The sequence below is a fragment of the Filicampus tigris genome, chromosome 22 (assembly GCF_054856515.1).
Source record: "Filicampus tigris isolate MCC_2025a chromosome 22, RoL_Ftig_1.0, whole genome shotgun sequence".
Lineage (NCBI taxonomy): Eukaryota > Metazoa > Chordata > Actinopteri > Syngnathiformes > Syngnathidae > Filicampus > Filicampus tigris.
This window is the reverse complement of record NC_141238.1, coordinates 2,854,603-2,881,032: the sequence shown is the minus strand read 5'-3', so window position 1 is coordinate 2,881,032 and position 26,430 is coordinate 2,854,603. Positions and strand designations below refer to the sequence as shown.

The following is a 26,430-nucleotide window of genomic DNA, read 5'->3' as shown; positions in this document are numbered from 1 at the left end:
GTTAAATGGTACCAAATGCCAGTCAGTGTGTATTGTAAATGTCACAAAATGTTAGCAACTGACCCTTTTCGAGGCGACATGCCACTATGACGGTCGTAGGTCTGTGACGCTGTAATCATTTAAAAAAAACGTGTTTTTAAAGTGACAACGAGACTGATAATTACATACGCATATTCAAATGTGATTGTGGATGGCTCATTTTTTTGCGCTTTTGTAAATTATTCATCCGAATGAATATTCTTTGAAAGCGTCTATACATTCGGGCACATTTTTCCTCGAGACCACCAAAGTAGCAAAAACAAGGCAGACAAGGAGGAACGTTGGCAGCCGAGCATTGCGACTGATCTCATCCCTCGCCGCTCGTACTGGGAACACTGGTACCTCCTTCATCCACAAGATGAGAGAGAACATGCCGCACTGCTCAATTCACAATCACCCCCCCGCCTCCCACCATGTACACCCCCTCCTCAACCCCCTTTCCTCCTGAGACCACCTCTGCATGACGGCATGCCACTATTTTTAAACATGCCGTCATCTAGATCAGGCTGGTGCACGCCGAGCAACCAACACGCACACGTCACTGGCGTGCACCCCTGCCGTCTGCAAAACAAGCGCCTTCATGAATATTGCAAGAAGGGGGCTTTACGTTGCCAGGTTGGACTAAAGATCGTTGGAGCAGGTGTGCGATTAGAAGCGCTCCGCCTAACTGCAAAATTCTCTAATGTGACCTGGTTGCCTTTCCGAGGTGACAGGCAGTGAGCCGCTCCAACTACATTCATTCGACGCGCTCGCATGTGCATGCAAAGGGGGGGGAGAGCGTGTCAAATGCTATGACGACTTGTCATTGTTGTCAACAGCCACTACAATATGCAAATTAGGCTACCATTGAAGATTATTCACTTGGAAGTGAGACTGGATGCTGGACACTAGCTTGGATTATTTTCTCATAATGCTACACTTAAAGCGGGTTGGTAGGATTTGATCTGATTGAACTTGAATTTACAATTTCTATTCTTTGATTCGATTTGACTCCTTTTACTTAAACTATGCAGTATCACACAATACTTGGTGTGTACTTAATTTATTAACGTTTTTGCTGCATCTAATTTCTTCATCTTACTTTTCTTGATTTTCACTTTTGCTGTGATTTAGTTTTTGATTCAACCCAGGGGAAAAGTCATGAGTCAGGGGAAGTCAACCCAAACCTATTTTTACAATAATATGTTCTGTGCAGCCCCACTAGTCTAAACTTCATATTATGATTAATATTGTGTTTGTGGGATAGGAGTTAAGCAGCAAAATCCGCCATCTCAGGGTAAATGTCATCAAAACATGTAACAAATACATGTTACAATTAGATTGTTGCGCAATAAATGAGAGTTGTGCATAATGTAAAAGCCAAGAATAGAGTAAAGAATAATAAATGATGGTCGTTTACCTTTTAATCAATCAATCAATCTCTTCTCTTATATTTATTTTATTTTACGTTCAGGAAAAATGAAGGGTAGACCACAACCCCTATTTATGCTTGTGATTTTTACATAGGTTTCGTGACATAATAACGACATTTTATTTGCCCATTCTGATGAAAAGCTAAAAAAATGCCTTGCGTCCGTTTTTGTTTTAGGCGTGGCGATGATGAGCTACCGAGAAAGGGGACAACGGGTTCAAATAGCCAGTTAAGCTGTTTTATTACAGAATGGATGCTTTCCTTCCGTTTGAGCTTTAAAAAATTTTTTTCCCCACCATGTCATGCCTTGTAAATTTCTCCATTCAGCCAATTTTCTTGTAACAATATGCCGATTTTAAAGTGGACTGAACATAAGAGTTGAATAATAAGAATCCCGAAGGTGTCATTGAGCTCTGCACAGCCAAATCCCTCATCCGCACGTCTACATTTCAGCAAGTGGGAGCTTGTAATGATGCCCGAGGAGACTGGCAGCTTTACCTCGTGAACCCCGGCACTGAACGCTTGCAGCAAGTTCGGTCGGCCTATCACACACCACGGCTCATTAAGTTGCGCCGGTCACGACTTCGCTTACTAACAAACCTGACACCTATTATTTTTCCAAAGGTTTTACGCAGTTAATGGGAATCTTTTCAGAAATATCATGAAGGAAAAAAGTGAAATGTGAGTGAGATCTATGCTAATGCTGGAAGAGCCAGGGGCCTCGTAGCTTAGTGAAACTTGGAATATACTGTATCATATTAAACCAAAGTGATATATTATTGGAGAGGTTTTACAAGGAAATGAAGCTGCTTTATTTAACGTCTTCCACCACATTGTAGAAAGAAATGCCCAACAAAGAACATTTCAAATTAAAGAGTATTTTTCATGCCCTTAGGACCCCCCACAATGCAGCAATGTTCGGGAGGCGTCCTTATTAGCAACTGTGATTCCTCCTAGTCTGTTTAGTCCCTTAGAAAGTGGTTGTTTTTTTCCCCCCGTTTGCAGTTAGTCATTTTTCAGTCAAATCAATTTAATCAGAAAAAATGGTGGCTAACGGAAGGATTTAAACATAAAATGCCATTTAATTCAATATTTGTAACTCTCGAGTGTCAGTCTTTAGTGAGTCCTGTGGATATTTGGGTGAAAATAAAGCTTGTTTTATTTGTGATTCTCAATTGGTTTCTTCTATCTACATGCCTTTGTTGCCTTTTTCCATGTGTCAGATTCCGAAGACTCCCCAGCGACATTCAATTGGAATGCTCATCCCTCCTCTCGCCCGAGCCTAATAGTTTCCCCGCCCCTTCTTTGTCACATCGAAACGGGCATGTGCACTAGTGGCCCTTGCGATCCAATTCATTTCAACCCTACTAGTTCTTTTTTCCTTTCTTCCTGTGGTTAAAGGCAATGTGATTGCTTGTTTTGTGTTGCTTTTGTGTCATTTCACCCACAGAATGAATCAGAAAAATAATTCCATGTTGGAACGTAAGAAACAGCCGTTAAAGCAATCCAAATCCAAATAATCTGATCTAACCCTGCTTGCGTGTTTGCTCATTTTCTTTAAGTCCCCCTCCAACCTGCAGCCATGCGTTTGAAGTCTGCCCGCTCTGGCTGTTTTTATATGCATTAGCAATAGGGGCAGTAAATTAAGTGGCATGGCCATGCATGGCAATTTAATTAGGCCGCTTTAAAATCAAACATAAATTCGCCCCTGTGCCGGAATTTAATTTACACCAAACAAGCCCTTGAGCTGTTGGTTTTGCACGACAGACACGCTGACACACATTAGAAGCAGTTCCGTGTCATGTCGCAGCAGACGTGTGCATGCGCCGAGTATTATTTGCTGCCATGAATTTGTCATATTTGTTGACGGAAGCGTAACGTGCTGGATCGTGGCTGCCGTTTATTGTTATTGTCAGCAAAGGAATCTGTCACGAGCTGCTGGGACATTTGGTAGCTCCGATTAGAAATGGCTTTGCGTTTGGCTTTTAACTCTTACATAATGTACCAAATTGGGAACTAAAGTGGTGTCTTGAGATACAAGTGGCCCAACTTACATATATATATATATATATATATATATATATATATATATATATATATATATATATATATATATATATATTTTTAAGATAGGAGCCTTTGTTCGGTTTGTGTATTTATTTATTTCTTTGGTTTGACTTGTGAGGAAAACATTGCGATACGAGCACTGTATAGTGCTCAACTCAACTTACTTCACAACAAGCAGCAGTTTCCTCTGCTGTTTATCAAAAATACCAACACGCAATGCAAAATACCAGAGATGGGCTAATGAAACTGACATTGATGTTGTGGTAGCAATGCAATGGCTATTTCAACAAAAACAATGTTGCAACACATGTAGAAAGACAATATAAAAATATTCACAGGCACGTATTTATTCTCTGCAATAACAACTGATATCACTGCAATTTAACGATCTTAGATGAGACCGTCGTCATTGTTACACTGCCCCCGGTGGCCAAGACGCACACACCAGAAACAGCAACACAATGCCAATGGGTATTCGATTTAATTATGTTCTTATTGTATGTGTCCTATAACGTACAGTACAGCGGGGTACTATTTTTCTCAAGGTACCACTGTTGGTGTTCAAACAGAGTTGATGAAAAAATGCGGTTTGGATTACAGATGATTTAACCTCATGGGTCCACTGTTTGTAATTTTGGCATCTAGCCAGGATCTCCAATGTCAGCCACTGTTCTTTGCAAGACGTCTGCTTTGTGTGTCACCATTGCATCCTCACGGGTACTGTTCATAGAAATTCCCATTGTCACTCACATTTTGTTGGGACACTCAAACATGGCAGTTTAAACGCACACTCCCCAGTCTCATGCCCCCGCGTCCAGCATGGCTGCCGTGACAGGTATCGCTCCGCATAAATTGTCCGCCAGAGTGTGGTGAAGCTGCGCAATCTCCACAAGACAAGTGTCATTGTCTTGATGACGCAAGATTGTCAAAGGGCCTCAGAGAATAAAATGGAAATTCCTCCTTTCATGTGAGTCAGTACGGTGCAATTTGGAAGGAAATCTCTGCTGTGTTGGTGAAATATTCTTCCAGTGAATATAAATATACTTGCTGGCCAAATTATGCTGTACGGCGTCCATTCTAAACCAGAGTTCCATTGCCAAAAAGGAGACATCTGTGGCTGATGACGCTGATCAAAAAAATAAAGCTTAGCCAGGGGGGGCAATAAGAACCCCGCCCTCCTCCATGAGGTATTTAAGTGGTGCCGTAAATTATTCATCACATGGCCAATTTTCTCTATGCAGCTTTTGCCGGCTTGTATTTGTTGTTATTGTCTTTTCCCTCGTGACTCGTGCTACAATTCGAAAAATGCCCCTTGTATTGTTTCTATCAAGCAATTAATTTTTCCAAAATGGATCTGCTTCTTGCCGTAGTGTTTTAGACACATAATTTCATTTGGTTGAAGGGGCTTGTTTAATTTGTGTTTTTTTTGCTCCCATTATTCCGCGTAACTTTTGCACGTAACCGAGGCCAGCTCTCATTACCAGTTAACTGCAAAAAACGACGTCTTTAACGCCAAGACACTTTCTCATTTTCCTCTTCATTAACTAAAGGGAGGGCATAATCCGACTCATAATTGAATGTCTTTACTAATGTTCGACACTGGTATGCAGCACAAATATAGCGGCATTTCTACTGCTGTGTTGCTCGCCTTCCACCAAGGGAGGCAATTTAGCTCATGCCTATGCATTTATTCATATGGATTCTCGCCAGTTTCTCCCCCGTGCGCATAATGGTGGAACCATGATCTTTGGAGTGGGGGGGGGGGGGGGGGATGGATGCCTCCCTGGGAATAGGTCCTCTTGTTGCCTACAGTACCAGCCAATCAAGCATTTGTTATATTCTAGTGGCCCTAACGGCTTCTAAACACCGGCCCATCCCCCATCAATCTCATAACCTCACAATCCTTTTGATGCGATTGTTGGGAAAGAACGCAATAAATCACACCTTTGCCCCACTGTACAGCGCCACTTAATCATTTCTTTGCTTTCTTCAACATTACTCATGAATCTTAGTCCGAGGTGGAAGCACAGAGTGGTTGTGATTGCTGTCAACTGAGATCATTGGATGTGTGTGTGTGTGTTTATAAATGTATATATTTAGATCTTATTTATTTATTTTATTTTTGGGGGGCTGTTGTTGCCTGGCACTTGCTAAATGCTTAAAGGACATGAACATCACTTCTATTTTGTAGCAATGATTTTCAAACGTGCCTGGCTTTGCTTTATTTATTAAAGTAAATTGAATTTAAAAGCTTCAAATCTATAATGATAGCCAGCAAATTTTCATCTGGAGTCCATTTTGTCAGGCCGTTGTCATTCCCATCAAGTAAGCGGCGCGCCACATACATCCCGATCACATAACCCAACCGTGGACAAGCTGTCGACTTTAATTGCGACCGACGTACTGTGAGGGAACATCTGTAAGGCCACCAACGGCATAGGAATGCAGATGGTGAACTTAATTAGTCGGCGGTAACCGCAGATACACGCTATGTAGTCCAGCCTTTCTTGTCAGAAAGTTATTGCCCTGTGCCGGCCTTAAAAGCAAACTTCCAGAAATGTGTCTTCTCATTCTGTTGACTGGAAAGGAACCATCTGGAAAAGAGCTGACATAAAATTGTTTGCACAAGGGCAGTCACTTGAGAGAAAACTGACAAACAATCCTAAATTTGATTGTCATCACAATTCTGGAAAATGGCCACAATCACATACAAATGATTGAAACTCACGTATCGAACCTTTGCGCCGTGTTAGAGAAATGATGCTAATCAAGATCATGATCAAAGCTTTACCAATTTGTCATTCATTCCTAGCAAATTGCAACTCTTTCAGTTCCAGCGGATACAAAGTGTCTACATGCTCCTGTTCACATCACAGGGTTTTCTGAAAAGTGACACAGAGGTCAATAACAGTCCAGAATCTTAAACTACACCCACCCTGCTTCCTCTGATGATGATCGGTTGGTTGGTCTCAAAATGTTGGGCTCAGATAACGACAGCTCCTCTGTTGAAAGGTTAACATTGCCGCTTCTTAGCTACACAGGTTACCAAGTGAATTAGTAACCTGCGAACTCAACCCCCCGGCACCATTGATGCAGAGAGCAATACAGTCATCCGTCGTCCTCAAGACGCTAATTCCATCAAACGCCCGTGAACCCCGACCCGAGCGTATGCTCGCCGGTGTCACCGAGATGGATTGGCGGCAAATGAGATGTAACCACACGACATGGCGCCGGAGAGAGGGATGGGCGATGATATGTGAAGTCATCAATCTCCCCCCTCGCTAGCTTGTCGCTCATGACTGCCTATTATGGGTGCGGCTGTGGCCTTCGTCACGTGAGCCGCCTCTATGCGATTTGGCTATGAATGCGCTCGGTCGTCGCGCCGTTCTTTGTCTCCGTCCACATCCACATGAAGGTGCCGTAGAGCACCAGCGTGGGAACAAACATGACACTCCGCGACTTGGAGATGCTCCCGGTGCGCAAATGAAGAGCACGCGCTGTTCTGGCAGCCTTACATGTGAAGAGTGTGAAGAGCTCCTCCCTGGACGCTGAACAGCTGGAGCCTGGGTGAAGCATGTTAATGGTGTTTAATTAACAGCAGAGGTTAGTCACGTCTCCGTCGCGCTCCCGTTCCAGAAACGATGAATGGATAACTGCTGCGGGCGATGACATCCTCTGCGGCCCGTGCTCTAATAGGAACAACTCCCAAGAGGCCGTTCTGACTGCCATTATGGTGATGACAAAGACCTTTGTGTTGTTGCCGGGTGTCGGATGCCGGAGATGGAGATGCGCTTGTTGATCTGAGATTGATGAGCCGCATCCTGATTTCAGGTGCTTTGACTTGCAGCCATTCCAGGAAGAATGACTCATTTTGTCTACACACAAGCCTGCTTGTATGACATCAGAACCATGCCGTGGCACTATTTCTAGTATGAATGTGCCAAAATTGTTGAGATTGACACACACGCCGTTGAAAAGTCATTTTCTTTTTCAATTGCTTTTACACAAAATAGTTTGGTCTCTGGAGTGCCTGCTCACCCATCAAGTGTGAAATTAAACAACTAAGTAAATCTGCTATCTGCCCATTTCTGAAAACGTGTGTGTGTGGGTGTGTGTGTGTGGGTGTTTTGGGGTAGCGGCAGTAAAACAGGCCAAAATCCAGATGTCAAAGTTTTGAAAAAAGTTCGGTCCGCTTTAATTTTTAGCGTAAGACCGAGCAAACAGTATGACTATTGCTGAAGCATGCCCCAAGTAGTTTTAATAATAGGTTTTACATGGGCATCATTAGTTCTTGCGTCAGTCACTTTATTGGGGACTGTGACATTTCTGCAGTTTTGAATATTTGATCATGCATGTCATTGTTAATATTCTCCATAAAAAATGTGGCACCCAGGCAGCCCCAAGATGAACTCTCCAGAGACCTCGATGCTCTTAAATGTTGTTAGCTCTGATGCTCCCTGGAGCTTCACAATAGCAGTGAAATATTGATGTGTAGTTGGCAGATGATGTCTATGTGTTAGCGGGAGACAACTGCAGAAAATGATATGTAGTGACAGATGGGTTACAATAATAATAGTTTGGGATTTTTGATTGTAGTTATTTTGTTGTGACTTTTTTTTAAAATTCAGTTGGTTTTTTCATTTTTTCATTCATTTTTATTTTGTTTAATCAACAAAAAGGATTTTTCACTTTTAGTTTTGTTATTTTTCTTTGTTAACTATAATAACCCTCAGTGAAAGCGCACCCAACGAGATGGCCAAAATCCTGGAACGTTTTGCAATGAGACCGTTAGATTACTGTTTGCATGATTTTGCTTTTTAACTATTCACTAATGAGCATGTGTACACATTGTTGACTCATTACATTAAATCATACATTTCCTCTCATCAGCATTTCTTCTCATTATAAAATCTTTTACCTAATGTCGTTTGAAGACCAAGACGATAAGAACAAAAACAGGATAATAATGCAATAATACATTCAAAACTGTCTATTAATTGGCTTAAGCTCAGCAGTGTCAATATAGAAAATGTAATCATGTTGTATTTCCAAAGTGAAAAAAAAAAGGAATCTCATTATGCTATTGGGGATTATGTAATGGCATTGTCTCTTTACATATCCACAGTACATGTTTAACAGCAGTATATCCAATAGATTTATACTTAAACTTAATATCCAATGTGTTGTTGGTTCTATTGAAGATTTGTCAAAAGCCCTGACGTTCATTTCCTCTCCTTTGGACGCCCCCACCCGATTCTGCACCACGTTTGTGCTTGTGTAGAAATTAAACTGAACCTTGGCAAGCAGTACAAGTACTGCAAATGTGTTCGATTGCGCCGCAGGATAATAAGCATTTCTCCTGGCTATGAAAGTTCTCGGATATAACCAGCTGGCATCTCTCCATGTCCTCATTCGTGGTCACAATGCCGGTCAGCAACCGGTAGCAATAATGGAAGAAAAGGTCACTTGCAGCTTGTTAATTGGGTTTGGCTCCTTTCTACCTCAGCTAACATCGTCCATCAGGGATGTTATCGGTGATGAAAGCTGGCTGGTAGCTTTCCCTTTTATTGTCCTTCTGCATCGGGTAAACCTTTTCTATACTATGGCAGTGGGCGTTTTACAGGTCGCTGAGATGAAGGCGTTAGCATGCAGTCATGTTAATAATGTGGTGGTATACATTGCTTAAGATGGAGCTGTGCTGTGATGAGTTTGAAAATAAGATGAAAACGTAATATCATGAGCTTTGGTATAAAGCTGTTTACATACTTAAAAAAAAAAAAAAAAGAATCAAAGTCACTCGATTTGCATCTTGTGGGCTGTTGATGAGTCGTTAGAAATATTAACATTTCTCTATGTACCGTTTCATTCATTCAATTTCAAAACACGAGTGGTCAGGCACAATACATTTATTTTATGTTTAATTAGATTCAAAGTAAGCTATAAGGCATTTTGCAATGCTGTAAAAAAAAACGTCAACTATAGCAATAAAGAAGTTTAGTCATCAGTCATATTTTCCAAAAAATGGCAGATATTCCACAAACTCTGTCAGGGTGTCTAAACTTATGAGCACAGCTGTATTTATTTGTTAGTACAGAATTTTTCTTTAAGGCAATATGTTGTATGAACCGCCAGTCTGAAAATTAGTTTGTGTAAAATGAGTTAAGCAGCAAAATCCAAAATTTTTTGGTTGACTTCCCCTTTAATACCCTTCAATACATTAATTATCATTAACATGATTTGGTCACAAATCTGAATTGGCTTCTTCTGGGTGTTTTGTTCTGATGTGAACCTTTCTACTTGGTCGCGCGGACACACTGCCGAGAAGTGAAGCTTCTCTGCTGATGTGCGCCCCATCGTGCTGGTTCTACTGGTGCCTCGCTGCTCTTTGTTCCACCTGACTGGGGTGTGTGCTCACATGCGTGTGCGAGGATGCGCCAGAAGAGCGTTTTGAGGATGGGTCCAACCTCTCCCTTTGCCGCGCGTGTCTGTCAGCTGCCGTGTTTGATGTTGTTGATTGGAAGCCACACGTGTGTTTCAAATGAAGAAAAAGGGTGTGCGTTAGTGAGCATTGTGACAAGTGTGTGGGAGTACACTTTGGTGACTGTGTGTGGAAGACAACACGCACACATACACACACACGCACACCCTGTGATGTTGTTCGGATAGGTGTGCGCTTGAACCACCCCCTGCCTGCCTCCCTCCCTCCCTCTCAAAGCTCCCACCCACCCTCGCTCCCTCCCTTTACGCACAACTCCCGGGACTAGCATGTTCATTATTCTTCCTAAAAGAACCATTAAAATTTCATCAGTGCAATGCAATCTGTAGCCGGGTGGGGGGTAGGGGTGTGTGAGAGCCAGGAAAAGAGAGCGAGAGGTGACGTGAGGGAGGGAGGATGCTGCATCCTCCTCTCATTCACCGCCGCCTGCCTTCCCCGCTCCTCCTTTTTTCCTCAACATCCATTCCTTTCACCGCCTCAAATCGCTCGCTGAGAACACGCCGATGCGCAGATTACGACTCGTCTCATGATATGAGGCGCCGGCGTCCCCCCTACTCCGACCCCCCTCCCTCCACACAGCCGTCCCACCTCTTTCTACTACTACTACTACTGCATCACCTCACCGCTACTCCCTCTCCTCAGGCAGGCAGGGGCGCACGTCTCCTTAGGCAACAGGATGCAAGCGTTTAGCATCCGGAGCAGAGAGGCTAACAAGGTGTGCTTCCCCTCCCTCCAGGGTTTGGATTTGTGATGTCTGCGGGGGCTGGATGTGTCCGGGTATTTGGACTTTTAAGCAGAAAAGCCAAAATGTAATGGTAAGTCCCATTTTTCACCACCCCCTCAACTTGTTGATTGCCATGAAAAGATGCTTGCCTCTCTCTTTTGCTGTGATATTGACGGACCGCTCGCTCATTAGGTCTGCACTTTTCTCCCATTGATCGGGGTATATTAGAGGCTGCCATTGATGAATTCCCCGCCTACCTACTATCATAAGCAGCTTTATATGCCCACCACGGTCTCTCAGGTAGCTTTAATAGTGCTAATTGTCTCCTAATTGGGCTTTGCCTCAGTCATGCAGGCTCATTTTGGTTGCTGAGCCGCTGAAAGGCACAGATGAAAGAATTAGCGGGATGACGGCTCAGTGAGAAAGTAGGGTGGAGTGTGTGTGTGTGGGGGGGGAATGAAAGAGAGTAGAGGAGACTTTGAATGTGTGTGTGTGTGTGTGATCCACGGGGCCATCTGCGGAGGTCCCGCGTGATGGATGGCGACCAAGGCAGGGTGTGTGATGGAGGAAGATGAGGATGAGGAGGCAAGGCAGTCGGGTGGAGGGTGGTTTGATGAGGAGAAAGGGAAACTATCTTCCCTCGTGTGTGTGCGCGCGCACGGGGCCGTACATCACAGAGTGGCTAATGGAATACGGCCGACTTGAAGGGTCCTCAGCCCCCTCCTGCATCTTGACAACTCACAGCAGCCTTTAAAAAGCATTCTGGGTCGAGTGTGAGTGTATTCATATTCATTCAACTGGATGTGGAGCAGGGTAGTCAGGATGTTGTGCTGTACAATTCTCATTTCAGCCTTTTGCAGTGCTGGGGAAACTTCAAGGAGTCTGTTGGAAATATTCAGCCTCACCACTTTATGGCGTAACTACTGTAATGCTGCGTGCTCAATGTCACACTCGCGGAAGAATCAGTCTAAGTGCAGTTTACTTGCATTTAACTTTCTAGTTGCAAAAATACATGAAAGAACATATCATTTAACATGTTTGGATTGTAGTAAATTGTCAAAGTGTGTTGGTACTCCTTATTCGGGTCAGAATTTGATCAAATGCAATGTCCGTTCTCTTATTTTTTTTCAATGCTGCAAACCTTCTTGCTATCCAAATGTCTAGCAACTCCCTGTCCCTATCAGTGCACACAAAAGATTGCCACCCCTGCCCTCAATTTGCCTCCGCTCAGATTCCAGGTTTGTTCCCAGATCTTTCTTGAGTTTTTGGATTGGCCAAAACGGACCAATAGGTGGTGGATCCACCAGTGCCACCTGTGACATATGGTAAAACATGACCACTTCCAAGTGTTTCTGCACTCATCAAAATGGAATCTAATTGGTAATTCATAATTAGAATTGATTACTGATTAATTACAATGTCCTGTACTCAAAATTTGACAGCGAGCAACCCGTTAGACAGAGCCTGCATATTTGAGCGTCACACTTGAATGGTCTCAATATACCGCCGCATGTGTTGACAGAGACCCAATCTGTCAAGTGTAATCACCACTTGCGTTTTGCGTAATCTAGCCGCCACACCCTTGTCACCTGCGTGAAGCCCGCACGCCGGGACCGCCTGCTGCGACATCCCCCGTGCCCCGTCTCCTCCTCACCCCTGTTGTGAATAGCAAGAGACGATGCATCCTGCAATCAATGCTGTGCTGTTCTCCCACATTTCTACTGGGGCTTGGCTGTGATTCACTGAGGGCCCCACAGGCTCACTAACTTGCATGGTGCACCTCTGGGGGAGGTGTGTTTGTGTCCGTCCGTGCGTGCGTGTGTGTTTTCAGTAGTGTATACGTGCACTTCATAAACTGTTGGGAGAAAGGAGTCCATGCAAGTGATTTAAGAGTGTTTCTACATTTCAATCCCCCATCCGGCCCTCAGGAATTGGGGTGCAATATGATGTCCCCTCCCGTTATTTAGCGTGACAATCTGTTTTACTTAACGGGGCGAGGCGGCGTTCCCCTCAACATCCTGTAAATTGGGCTCGGTGCCCGTGCCGGCTTTACATCACGTTGCCAATTCCAATCTTTGTGGATCTATTGGTCATAAAAGAGGTTTACAAAGCGTGAGCGTGTCAGACTCAGGTGGGCCTTTTCAACGAGGCGCGCTGGGTGGCGGGATGAGCCTCGTTCGGAACCTTTGACCCATGTTTGGTACGTCCTCTTTGACCATGCGTCATGTTCAACACACACAAAATGGACACCGCATTCCAGGATGCTGTAAATCAGCCTCCCGAATGCCTGAATGTGTAATTGAGATTTCACACTCCCGATTTTATCTCTCTTCTGTGTATTTCCCCATCCGTAGTCAACGATAAAAGCTGAAAAGCTTCCCTCCCACGTTCTTTTCCCATGATCTTCCCCATCCTCCCATCTCCCGCGATTCAGCACATAATGAGATTTGACGTTAATCCCGACACAATATCACAAGATTACACGCTTCTGTAATGCCCCGTGCGAGCGCCGCCGCCACTGGCTTTGGCGCACGGAGCGGCCTTGGCCGGGTGACGGCACAGTCATGTAATCTACGTGTAATTGGCTGCTAATGCAACTTGCATGTAGACGACCGGACCGGCTGGAAGGGCATCCTGTCCCGTCCCCGTCCCCGTTCTCCTCGTCAGATGATCCCATCCGATCCGATCCAATCCCACGTGAGGTGCAATTGGCCAGCACTATTTGACCGTTCTGATTCGTCAATCCCGATTCATTCCTCCGTCGGCCGCAAGCAGCGTGCCATGGAAACAATAAACTAGGAGATGCCAAAGAAGAAATTTGTCTGGAAGCTGCAATCCGCGCTCGCTCGCGCTAATGAGCTGCCGCCTCTCGCGTCAGCCTTCACCTTCACAAAAGTGATTAGCCAAGTATTTGGATTGGCACGCGCGTTCCCATCGCCTCCCCCGTTTCTCGGTTGCCGTGACAACAGGAGAAGCCTGGCTTGCGTCGCTCAACAGCAATTAATGCATCTCGCCTGATTGATTTGTATGTAGACCGGCAGCTAAATAATGATGGGAACTGCATGGATATTAATATCTCAACTGGTTTTCATTCTTCCGAAAGGAATTCATTGAATGATTCATTTACGGCGCTGTTGTCTCCCTTTCTCCATTTCTCCACCTTCCTCTCGCCTCTAACCTTCCTCTCAATTCGTTTTTTCCTCTTCGCCTTCCAAGGACACTATTTTATTTTTTCCCACTTGCCTTTTGTGCAGCAGCAGGACTCAACAAACAGGATGATCCAGCCCAAAACCTGCAGCAGGTCTCCATACAAAAATGTGCCCTTGTATGCGATACCGGGTGTTTGATTTCTGAACTGTTCAGAGGCTACAGTTGTAACAGCACACAGGACGGGAGGTATTAAGCTATTGCTGTATATCCTGTATTTTATGCTGCTGCGTTCAGCAGTCACCCTTCTTTCACAAAAGTTCGATTTGAAGCACCATTCACACAGCCGAGTATTCATCTCACTCAGGAGAAAGCGTCCGAGTTTAATGTCTTCTTAGCAAGACAGTTAGTCACAACCTCACTTTGTGTTGCTGCCAACATTTTAAATCCTGTGGCAAACATCGTTAGAGGCGGTCCTTATCCATTTGCTTGGTTTATAGCAATTCCGTACATGTATGAAGCTGAACAAATGACATCACAGTCTTTCAACCGCACTGTGCAATATCTGTACTGTAAATATTTGTGGTCACCCTGCTCACTTAAAGGTTTACACTGTGCAATAGCTTTGCAGCCCTCAATGCTGTCAAATTTCAGTGCTGAGTGCTATTGTTGTGTTTTTATTGTTCATATGACACATAAACATCTTGAACATTGAAAACCATGTGAATCCACCTGAATTGAATAGTAAGTACATTCTGTCCATCAATGTCAGTCACATTTTGATTGGCTGCAATTGTCACTTAAGATGGGGGTTTACGTTGAAAGAAGCCATTAGGGCCTGATAGTATTTTAATGCCACGGCAAGACGTTTGCCGCGTTTCACCTCTGACCTATCAAGGCAATCATTTGCGCCGCGCCCATCCCGGCGCTCTCCTTCCCTCCCTGAGGAAATCAGGCTGGATCTATGACCGCCATTTACATCTGGGCAAATTAAAGCGGCGGTGTGTAGTTATTGCCTCGGGCCTCATGAATCAAACTTTATTGACCAGTTGGAGAGTTGCAGACACCCGTTGAATATAAAGTGCCAGAGAAAGGCCGCTGTTTTGGGGGGGAGGTGCGGACCATCTGTGGAAGATTGTAGGTGGGATGAGCAACGCTGAGCACCAAAGCAGGGATGAAATTGAAGTCTCTGCTTCTCATAAATATGATGATCTCCTTTCGGATAGGAGCGTTGCGGCACATGTAAATGTAATCTTAAACAATAAACGCAGACAAGTATTTGTCAAAGATATCACGAATATCTTGTCTGATTTTATGGACCGTCTTTTCAGGAGATGTGTTGCATTTCACAGTACTCAATTCATCACGCTCAACCAATTAGATTTTCTGTTAAATTTCACATGTGTCACCACAGCAGCCAACATAAAGCAATATGTCGGTCTGCAATGCAATCATGGAAAACGCTGCACGTATGTATATCACATACTCCCCGACCATAACGTTAGCTGTACTTCGAAATTAAGTTGAAACGCTCCATTGAAGCTGCAATATTTTGCTTTGATACTTTGTTGCAGTGTTTCCCGAAAATACACGTATTTTACATAAGAATAGTCACTATATATCAGTAGATCAATTATACATGATTCACTTTTCTTTTAGGAAGGCATTGCTTCTATTAGGAGTGTGTTGATATGTTGTGGTAGTTGGTCATGGTTAAGATTTTCTCTCCCCTTCTTCTTCGTGTGTCCTTGCTTCTTTGACAAGGTCACGCTGTACCTGCTATTGCTTGTCAGGAAAGGCAGATGGAGAAGGGCCCCTGCACCCTGTGGCCTAAATATGAAGCCACACTGTCGTTCTGTGACAGGTTGCCCCTTCCTTGTCGCACACCGAGTAAGCAATTGCGTATTGCTGTAAGGGCCAGTAGTTTAATTTTGAATGGTTTCATTAAAAAAAAGGGAGGAATTGAGGTTTCATGCAGTTTAAATGAGTTAAATAAATCCCTATTCAATTTCACTGGTAACGTGAGCAATACAGCTGTGCTTTCCGCCAAGTTAGCACTTCTTGGAGCCACAATCAGATTTTTGCTTAATTTTCATAATCAGCAACCGCAGCAAATATCCCCCATGCAGTATCACTTTCGGTTGGAGGCCACCACCATATACATAGTGATAGAATGGGATCTACAACTTGAAAGGGGGGCCGTGCCGCCGCTATTGCCAAGAGCGAACACGCCTGGGTGGAAATCTCAACGGGCCTCGAGCACATGATGCACACAAGCTTTTTCCTATGAATGAATTATGTTGGCGGCACTTACTTGATTGGCCTTAACTGAACGCGTTACAGTGTTACACAGCACCCAATCTGTCGTGGCGTTCATAGTGGCTAAGAAGGCTGTTAAGATCTGACTGGTGTTGAGAGTGTGTTGGACGTGTCCTTTAATGGCCTGGCGCCGGTCACCCAGGGACGCCACCTCTCTGTATTGACTCGCCTTGTTGTACGTTGCACTACTTTGAGGGATTATTGGAGTGTTTGATTGGCTACTGTGGCTGCACTGCAGTGTGACCAAAATTGATTTCTGACAGAGTAATCATGTGTGTGGAAAACATGTAGGACTGTGTATCGCACATGCAATTGTTCTTCGATTGCTTTTGCCTCGGGGCTCTGGGGTTTCCCACTACAGTAAATCATCAAACGTTCAAATTCGGTGCGTAAAATATTTTGTGTATAGGACACTAAACCAAAACTCTGCTAGCAATTATTGTACTCAACGGCAAAGACTGGGAGTTCTCATTGAAATATTACATTCATACTTACCACATGTCCTTCATGCTGGGTAAAGTCAAGCTGGCTTGGCCTTCAGTTCACACAAGTCATTTTGAATGGCAGTCGCTGTAATCAAGTTTAACCCTCGTGGAGTCCAAACGGAGGCCAGCCACCAATCCTGCGGTTCTATTTCCACTCTTGGACCCTCAGGACGCGTTTACCCAACCTCAAAATGACTCAATCCTCCCTCAGAGAGCTGTTGGTGGAAAATAAGTTTGGATCGACGAGACAACAATCAAAATCAATCCGTCGCTTTACAACAGAAGTTGCAGAAGCTTCTCCCCCTCTCTATCAAAGCGCCATGGCAACACTGGCTCTGATATGCAGATACCCTCACATTTGTACACTGGTGCTCTGAAGGGAATATTGACTTTTCTGAGAGGCAGGGAGCATTTGCATGAATTGTATCAAAGGCTATCATGTCTCTCCTCTTTCCCCAGACTTGGAGGGACTCCTTGTTGGAGCCAGGACTGTGGACTGCACTGTGAGGAAGCCGCCTGCGGGACTTTAATGTGAAACCGCTGAACCAGCGTCCAGAAAGAACTTGACACAATGACATGCTCTTTGTAACCGCCTCGCCCGAAGTTCCTGGCGAAACGTTCGATTCAACTCTACCAACACCCAACTGCCATGGATCGCCTGTGTCCGGTGGAAGCCGCGAGCCGGACACGGGCCCTCGTCGGCAGACTGTAGCCCCCTCCCGATTGTGTTCAGCTCACACCCTGTGACTTTCGTCTTGGAATTATTACCGACTTGGAACCCGGGATGGATGTACCAGAAGCCAGCAAGCATGGCAAGAAGTCAACTGGTCAAAAGCTGGAGGACCAGAAAAAGGTCAGCTAACATTTTCCTCCTTATTATCCGCTGTTGTTTGTATGCTCTGCTTGACTTTTGCTGCTGTGGAAGCAGAGCATGGAAGTTTATTGTCCTTGTCTATTTCTGCTTTTGTCTAAATCCTCAGTAGAACCCTTGTTCCCTTTCTCCCAATGCCTATTTATAAAGATGAGGGAGCGGGGTAAGGTGTTGTTTCTGCTCCCCTTCACTGCCACCAGTCTTTCATGTGTGCTGGTGGGCAAGGCCTGCTGGGAATATATATTTACTCTTGTTGATGCTCATTTTACATGAAGCCCTTTGGGAGTGGGGAAAGAACAGTACAAACAAGATCCAAATGGTTTATCTATTTAGCCATCTCGTGCGTGCTCGTGGCCTTAAAGAGATAATGGTGAGCTAGTGGGCTAACGGGAGCCGGTTTTGTCTCTCAATTCACTCTGACCTCCAAACAGGTCATCTCAATCCGCGGCAAAGCGTCGATCGGTACGGATCCCAGCCGAAGTTCATTCATTGTCTTCACAATGTGGGAATTGGTGGTGGCGCTTGCATTCTCTGTGGGTTTTATGGCCAATTAAGTGAAACAAAAAGGTTCAGGTCCAGGTTTCATATGGCAGCTGTCAAATACACATGGCCACATTCTTATACCTGTATTGACTGCATGAAATGAAACACACAGATGTCATTTGACCTGATTGCTCTAATAAGACTGGTGAAGTCACAGGAAAATGCGCAGTAATACATCAGCACTGACATTTGTAGTACTAGCGGGTCCTCATACAGACACGAATACAATGCCGGGGTACTTTTTTAACCTAAAGCCACTGGGATACATGTTGCTGCTTTTGCTCCTCTTTTTTAGAGGAGGCACATGCAGAACACTGTGTTCCTGGGCTCTTATTTCCGATTCATTCTGACACTCAAGAGCCCAAATGCTCTGTAATTCCACATTTAGGAACTTCTTACGATAGCTCTTTTGCTTGGAGAAATTCACCGACAATTTAACCCTTTGAGGATAACTTAATGCACGCTCAATTTTGTGCTTTTTAAGATGAGATTATAACTGAGTGAATAGTGATATCTGCTACGGGTCACTTGGCTCAGCGCGACTACAATTTTGGTTTCAATACGCGGTCGGTGCCAACATGTAAGCTCTCCCCAGTTTCGCTGTTGCCTTCGGCTAGGAGACGAATGCGTCTGAGCAAAAACAGATTTATTTTTTTAATAATACATCTGGCGTTGTTTTCGCGGTGGAACTAGGATGTGGTAACTGCTCAACTTGACAGGTCGAGCTCCCCCCTAAAATCGAAACCTGAATCCATTCAGCATTTTCCCACAGAAGTTAAGCTCTTCTGTTTTAACAGTGCTGGGTGCAGCTAAAATGGTGTGACATTGTTGATTCCTCTTCTTGAATCTCAAGGGTGCTCCACTTGATTAAGTTGCACAGTTTGTCACACTGGAGATGGATGATGCCACCGCTGAGAACATGTTTTTTCTGTCACAGAAATGCTGTACAAATCTGCCTGATATGCACAGTTTATAATTATCCCTGCAGGGTATACGACTCTTTGGAACGTCTGCGTGCCAAATTTCCAAAAGTTCAGAATCCCTGAATTGTAAACTAACAGCGCTGTAATGGCTTTATTCTGCCGCCTTCTATTCTGTGCCCCAGAATCTAGTTCATCGCGTGTTCCCCTCACCGGATAGATAATGCTGCTCATCTTTAGGTGGTGATTACAAGCAGACCGCTCACCTGACCTCCCCCCACAGAAAGCATTGCACAGTGATTGGCTGCGAATGGCCAGACAGGGGATGTTGCTGTGTTGCTAAGGCGTCTCTAGGAAGCTTTGATTAACCAGTCACCCATGAGTAGCATCCGCTCCCTGGATAACCTTTTGTATTTGTATATCTTGGCTACTTCAACCACTGCTAACCAGCATCTTCCATGCATTAAGGCAATCTCGCCAGGAGCGGCTTATCAGGGAACGAGTGAATGAGCAGACTCGACCCCCATGGATTCTAACATGAAATGTTCTGTCTCAAGCTCCTGGCGGGCGAAGGATGAATGAATAATTTAATGTTGGACCCCTTCGCATTCCCTGGATTTAATGCATGCCATCATATTGCTCAGCACATGTTGGAACAAAGGAGGACATCCCTGTTGGTGAGAACACTCAGCATATGTCGTTTGAATAATTAAGCCGGCACGTTCAAAGGCAGATGCCGAGTTGTGGAATGGCACCTATAGATCCTCGTGCACACAGGTGATTAAACATTTAATTGCTAAATAAATCTGACCCATCCTTTTAGTTGCATCAAAGCATGCATTGGCTGTTTGAACAAGATAAAATCCTCCTTTTTGTTCTCTTGGCAATAAAAAAACTCCCAGTAGAATTAAGCGCTCTCTCGGAATACCAATTGTGATGACTTATATTAACATTCTTGGGTTATTTCCATTTTGACAACAGCATTATTTGATGAATTACGAAGAATAAAATGACTCCAAGAACTACTCCGAGGCAATAATGAGCACACAAAATGTGCAAAATTAATTTATTTCTACAAATCTATCCAACAGAGGAAACTGGAGTGGTCAAAATCTTGCGGTTTTCTTACTTGCAAATGGCAACGTAACCCTGAGCTCTAAAATGATCGTAGCGCAACACACCAGCAAGACGACAAGGACAGAAATGGGCCAGTAGAAGCTGTCACACAAGTCACCATACACTTTCAGGTATCTGACGCGAGACCATCAACATTTGACGGCTTAGGAGTTGCAATTTTTCATTCCCTTGCCTCTTGTTTGATAATTGACATTGGAGCAGTCTTGAAGAATTGCCGTCGTTTAGAAGCTTTATGGCCGTCACTCTGCTCCGTGTTGTGCAATTTGCTCCATGTTGTTGAGCACCGTCATTTTCGGTTGAAGACTTTTGAGCAACCTGAAGTTGGTACAGGTAAGCTTTATCACTCTCCGAAGCGTCGTTTGAATCGAGATTTTACTGATGATTAGTTCCAGTGCAGCCTTCCCATAGACATTTCCTGGCTTTGCACAAATGCCTGCTGTAGGACTTCTTTGTTTTCATCAGTGGTGTCAGTCGCAGGTAACACATACTGTTTTGAGGAACGTGCCATGGAAAGCATACATTGCACTATGTACGGCCATAAAGCTTCTCAAATGCATGGTGAATTGCAAGTGGGAACAGGTACGCTTCTTGGCAGACGCCAATTTTGCACCGCCGCTCCGATGTCAACATGGGCAAAGGAATGATATCCGAATGATACCTGAAACATTAATATGAAATGTATGTTGACTTTTGGGACCTCCTCGCACCATAACTCGAGAGTACCGCTATGCTCTGTGGTGTCATGTGACCACCCATCCAAACTACTCAGCAGTTGGGCAAGAATAATAGTGGTTTTGGCGAGATTTGCTAGAAAAGTCAGCCAACACGTCAGTGCTCTCGGTCCATTTGGAGTGGCGACAGCCCCGTGAGAAGTCCACCGCTTCACATGCCTACATAGACACACTTGACTCGGGCCGACATGTCAGCAGCTCATTCTGCATCAAATTAGCCGGTTGTAACCGCCAAATTAAGTTGGAGGGAAAACATGTCAAAAGGAGACAAGTGTGGCATTCATGGAAACATGTCTGTGTGGCATGTGACGAGAGGGGGCTACGCATGGGTCAAGTTAACAACACGGGCTAAAAACAGTGGGAGACAAAGGAAGTGATTGGAAAAGTGACGCGGGGGGTTGGTGGGGGGGGGGTGGTGGGGGAGAAATGAATTCTGGGACACAACTATGGAGCAAGCCCATTTGCACATCGCATCAGTACGGCTCTACAAATAATTTGTTCACTACCACGGCTTGTTTGCTTCTATGTCAGAAGCTCCCACTTGTGTAGAGAAGTCACACAACCTCCTTGCCACACTTGATCCTTGGCATCATGATTTGCGCTGTGCATGCAATCTAAAGTTACGGCTGCTATTCACTCAAACAAATATTTCTGCAATAGAAATATGTGCACAGTTTTTTTTTTTTTTTAAACAGCAATACAAATAGCTTAGTGTTGACCATAAATTTGCTCGCTGGCTTTAGGTTTATTGGACATGTTGCATCAACATTTTCTGCTGTGAAGCAACAATCATAATTTTAACGTACACATTTTGAAAAACAAAGACTCCCCCGAACAGCTGCGTCGTCTTCGCATTCCAACGTTTCGTCCAAACGTCCCAAAACAAAATACCTCGGCATGATTTAGACGTTAACTGCCAGAATCTCGCGCATCATTTTCCAGTGGAGAAGACAAACTTTGAGTTATGTTGTCATTCTAATATGTATTACGGCTTCTTTCTGCTACATTAATGGTTGGGATTCAGCGGAACTAGAATTATGGGGCAGTCTGTACAGTAAATCTGCCACTGAATTGAAGCGTTCGGATTTGAACTTAATATACACAATAAATACTGTTCTGATTATGGTTAAGGACCACCCAAAAACAAATACATGACTCTCAAAATGATGGGATTTGCATGTCATTAAAAACACTCTCAAAATGCAAATGTATTCAGTTAATTTCACTCCACTGTACACTACTCTTGCAGAGGTGGAGTTGCCACTTTTGTTGACTCAAGATCGACCCAATCCATTCCGCGCACGGGCGCCCAAATTTAGCCATGTTCCATCTATTAGGACCCGGCCCTAAATCATGCCATTTCCAAGCGTGGCTACAATCAAACGGCCAAATTAGATGGAATAACCCCCCCCCCCCCCGCTCGGCATGTTCCAGTACGCGCCTGTTGTAAAACCACTGCTAAAATCCTTTCTACGCCATGTGAGGTCACTCGCAGTCCAATATCCTGGAATATCGGCGTGTCATAAAAGGCGGCGAGGTCCCAAACAGGGTGCAAGGGGTTTAAGAGGAATCCCATTATCCCGGGAGGAGTACCAACAACCTGTGAATAAAGCGTCTACTTTGTAACTGAGAGTGTACGCTCTATAAATGGCCATGGTGACTGTAGACCTGTGCTGTGGACAAAATTCAATTCAGAAAGCATCGCCCTGACAAATAAATAGATTTTGGCATATGTTTGTAGTTGTGGCATAAACAGGGAGAGCAAATGCTTGATGTGGCAAAATCAAATGCATCCACACCATGTTTTTTTATTGTTCTGCCTCAATTTTGGGCCGAAACCCATGGCTGTCTTTTGCATACGCGTGTTGATGCTCAATGTTTGATGCAATCCGCATTGTAAGCGCGCTGACATGGAGCAGTGTATCCCGGGCGTACGGGGTTGCAGCGGCAAAGCGGCAAAGCTCCCAGCCATAACAACAGCGGTCCTGAGTGCGAGCGGAGCGTGTCTGGATTGCATCCGAATGGATTTGCGTAGATGTCATGCACACACCTGCCGGGGTTAACCTCACGTGCACGCAGGCAGGTGAAGTGTGTCGCATTATCCGGGCGCGCCGGGGTGTGAGCATCAACATTCAGCCTGCGTGACGGGGCCCCCGCTGTACTTTTAATGGGAGATAACAGGATTATCCCCAACAGCTGGGTTCTTAAGAGGGGCCAGAGCCTTCGGGGCTTGAGAGACTCAATCATGTCTGACTTGGAGCAGCTACATGACCAAATGCCAGATATCGCTATTCCGCCAGTGCATCCAATCAAATAAGTTTGATCCCTTGGGTGCCACTTGGAAGTCTGGCCATTCATGAATCCGAGAGTGACTTAGAGCCTCTGCGGCGGTTGAATCTGCATACGGAGTACTTTGTATTCAGTACCGCATGCATCTTTTTGGCTCCTTCCTAAGTCTTATTAAACGCTGTTTGTCTGCATTACATCTAATTTAGTATTTCCTTCCAACTCGGCGGATATTAACTGCGCTGATGGCGCCGGGCCATTTGCCGTCCAAACGTGATCTCGCTGACGGATTTCCAATAAGTCGAGAATGACGCATGCTCCCGTGGACCGAGCGGAGACAGCTTATCGCCGCTGTGTAACTTCCGCATCTGCTCAGCCGAGTGGGAGTTCATTTCATCTCATCTCAGATTCATCTTCACAAGCAGCCAACGTCCTTTCATTGACAGAGCTGGCGGTCGGGCATCATCGGTCACTTTCTGGTCGGCCTTACTCGCCCAATGTCGGGACTTGCGATGATAGCTTGAAGTGGATTAATAGCCAATCACACGAGCTGCCTCAAGTTTACTGAACATCAGACTTGCAAAATATGCCAGTCTATTTTGACCAGAAATGTCAGTGGTTTCAGTGGTCCAGTTTAAATCACAAAGACACTGTGTTGTTCTTAGAAATGACGTCAGTTTTTGTAGACTTTATTTTGTGACCTTGATGGCAGCAGTCCATTAAAGCCTCACTGGCCAGTGAGTGCATGATTCAACTAAATGATGTAAAAAACAGTCAAATGTTTAAACATACTTTTTTTTTGCCTAAGCAACTTATAATATTTCCGTGATCGGCAGATGGATAGGAATTGAGCCAGTTACTAGCCAAGTCTGTGATTAAATCATTATGAAATGAAGTGTTACACAGCTGTAATTATTGATTATTTCCACTGGCAAACCATAGAATAATCCCAAACAATATCAGTCTTTCACAGCTCTGATAATCACTGAAGAACTACCTATAGCTAAAGCTTTTTGTAAGAAACAGCGGCTCCGTCTCTCTGTTGTTGTTGTTGGTTGGCAAAATACTTATTTTAGATAGTCAAGAAGAACCTGGATTAAGACCCAATTATGTGAAGTCCAACCCATCTGTGGTTCCTGTGGCTCACTACCGCTTATTTCAGTGAAGAGCTGTCAAGGGCAAAACAAATATGCGAGGTCCCTCTGTGGCTGCATCCCAAGTACTGTATTTCCAATCGTTTGGCCTTGGATGGAAATTCTCTTTGAGATCCCTTTCAGAAAAACATGCTTTGTGGTGCTGGGGCGTATTGTTGTCTTGTTCATTTAGTTTGACGAAGTGATTCATCGTGCAGGACAAAAAACTCATGTTGGTCCTTTCGTGAAAAAGGTAATAAATCAATAGAGACTCTATTCTCTGTAGATTTGGTTGTGCCAAACAGAGATTTATCTGTCATTTTGTGTCCTTAATCTAAGATGAACACGATGCAAATTTAAGTATTTGACACAGAGGTCTTGTTTCTGTCATTATTGTTACATAAATTGGCATAAGAGAAGGAGAAAATTCCTGATAACCTTCGGAGAATACGCCCTTCTGGAAACATATCCCACGTTGTCATTTTGATCCCATTGCCCCGATTCACAGGAAAGCTACAGGCCCCGTCGTAAGTGTTAATTGGATGTGATTTTCCAATTTAACCATTGCCCCGTGATACTCCTCCCCAACGTCGTTATTATTTTCACTGTGTGTGTATGAACTGTGAACTGGCCCCATGGCTCAAACCTCAGAAGCACTTAGTGAGGTGGGCGTTTGCCGCCGTCACTATTCCACACATGAATAAATATCAATCATGTCAGTGTTAATTGGTTTGCACCCTGTATTTGCATCTCATCCGATTTTTTTTTTTTCCCCATTACCCGAGCCCAGACACGCTACGTTGTAAAATAAATAGCATCAGACGCAATTATGAACGGTGAAATGTACATGTTTGAAATGTGGATGTAATGTCACCAGCCGGCTATTGGAGCATAACTTTAAGATAGCCTTAGTTGCTGCCCAATAACAGGGGAAAGAAGCCCTCCATTGGTGCAAAATTGAATGATCTATCACAAGAGACCCACTGAGAATTGTCAGTTAATTCATGTTTGAGGCGAATATGATAAAGGTCGGCCTACAAGGAAAGGACACATGTGAATGGGTACCCGGGTGACCCAGGCCACTGCGGTCAGGGCCAATAACTGTTTGTTTACTCACCAATTCGGCATCCTGAGCTTTACTCCTTGGCAAGAGATGTGTTTGCGGTAATTGCTTTTTGTCTTGGAAAACCCTGCAGAATTGTGCCGTTGGGATCTTTTTTGTTGTTTTATCCGGAAGTCAGTCAACTCTCTCCATCGGTTCAGCCTCGCTCAAGCAAGAATGGTCCCTAAAACGCTTTTAGCATTATGGCATATTTAGATGGGCAGCGCTTCTCACAGTGATGCGGCATATCCATCGAGCTGTCGCATGGAAAATAGCTGAGCTTGACTTACTTTCTATCTCGCCCAGGTCAACAAGGCAGCAAAACCGCAAAGCACGAGAGATCCAACAAAAGAGCATCACATGAGATTCAAGATGCTATTGGCAACTACTAGCTATTGACTTTGTGGACATCGTTTCCATTTCTGATGCCTCATTTGATGGAATTTACAGGCTTGGTTTTCCAGTTTAGTCTTGAATTTATGAGCACGAGTTCAGCACGAAATGATTTAAACGCAAGTGTTCAGTAGTTTAGATATAAACATGTCCATGAACCAAGAGATGAAATCAATAATTAATTTCAAATCACTGCAGGTATTCAGGTATCAGAATACTGATGATCCCCATATTTTCTGCTTCTTCTGACTGATTTCCTAAAATAAACGAATAATGTAGACCAGCTGACTGAATGCAATGCTGATAGTGAACACACTGTCTGCAAATTTTTCCCCCCGCTATTCCATTTCCATGTGAGCTGGCTGTACAAAAGCATATCCACTTTACATATTTGTTCTCTATCAAATAGCGTAAATTTCAGTGCTGTAATCAAGCGTGGCGTAGTGATGTCAACATAATGGCGGTGTCGAAGAACAGGGACTGACGGTCTGAATTGTTGTCCAATTGGGTGAATTTGCTGCACCATTGCGGCTGTTTGCTGTTGTTTGGTGGTTGGCTGTCAAGTTGCAAGTAGGAACAAAAGTGAGGCAATAACCCATGAAAATCCCCCCGTGAGACATGATATC

At 44.3% G+C, this 26,430-nt stretch overlaps 1 protein-coding gene across 2 annotated transcripts in view; it reads left to right on the top strand.

Annotated features, from left to right (window-relative positions):
* The window catches only part of nav3 (neuron navigator 3), a 217,769-nt gene that overhangs the window by 46,889 nt on the left and 144,450 nt on the right, over positions 1 to 26,430 (top strand). The window contains exons 5-6 of one of the 2 annotated variants that reach the window (XM_086022784.1): positions 10,750 to 10,828; positions 17,148 to 17,541. In XM_086022784.1, coding sequence (XP_085878910.1) covers positions 17,473 to 17,541 — 69 coding nt within the window. In that variant the 5' untranslated portion in view covers positions 10,750 to 10,828; positions 17,148 to 17,472. The remainder of the gene's footprint in view (positions 1 to 10,749; positions 10,829 to 17,147; positions 17,542 to 26,430) is intronic. The other variant, XM_086022785.1, reaches the window with a different exon arrangement.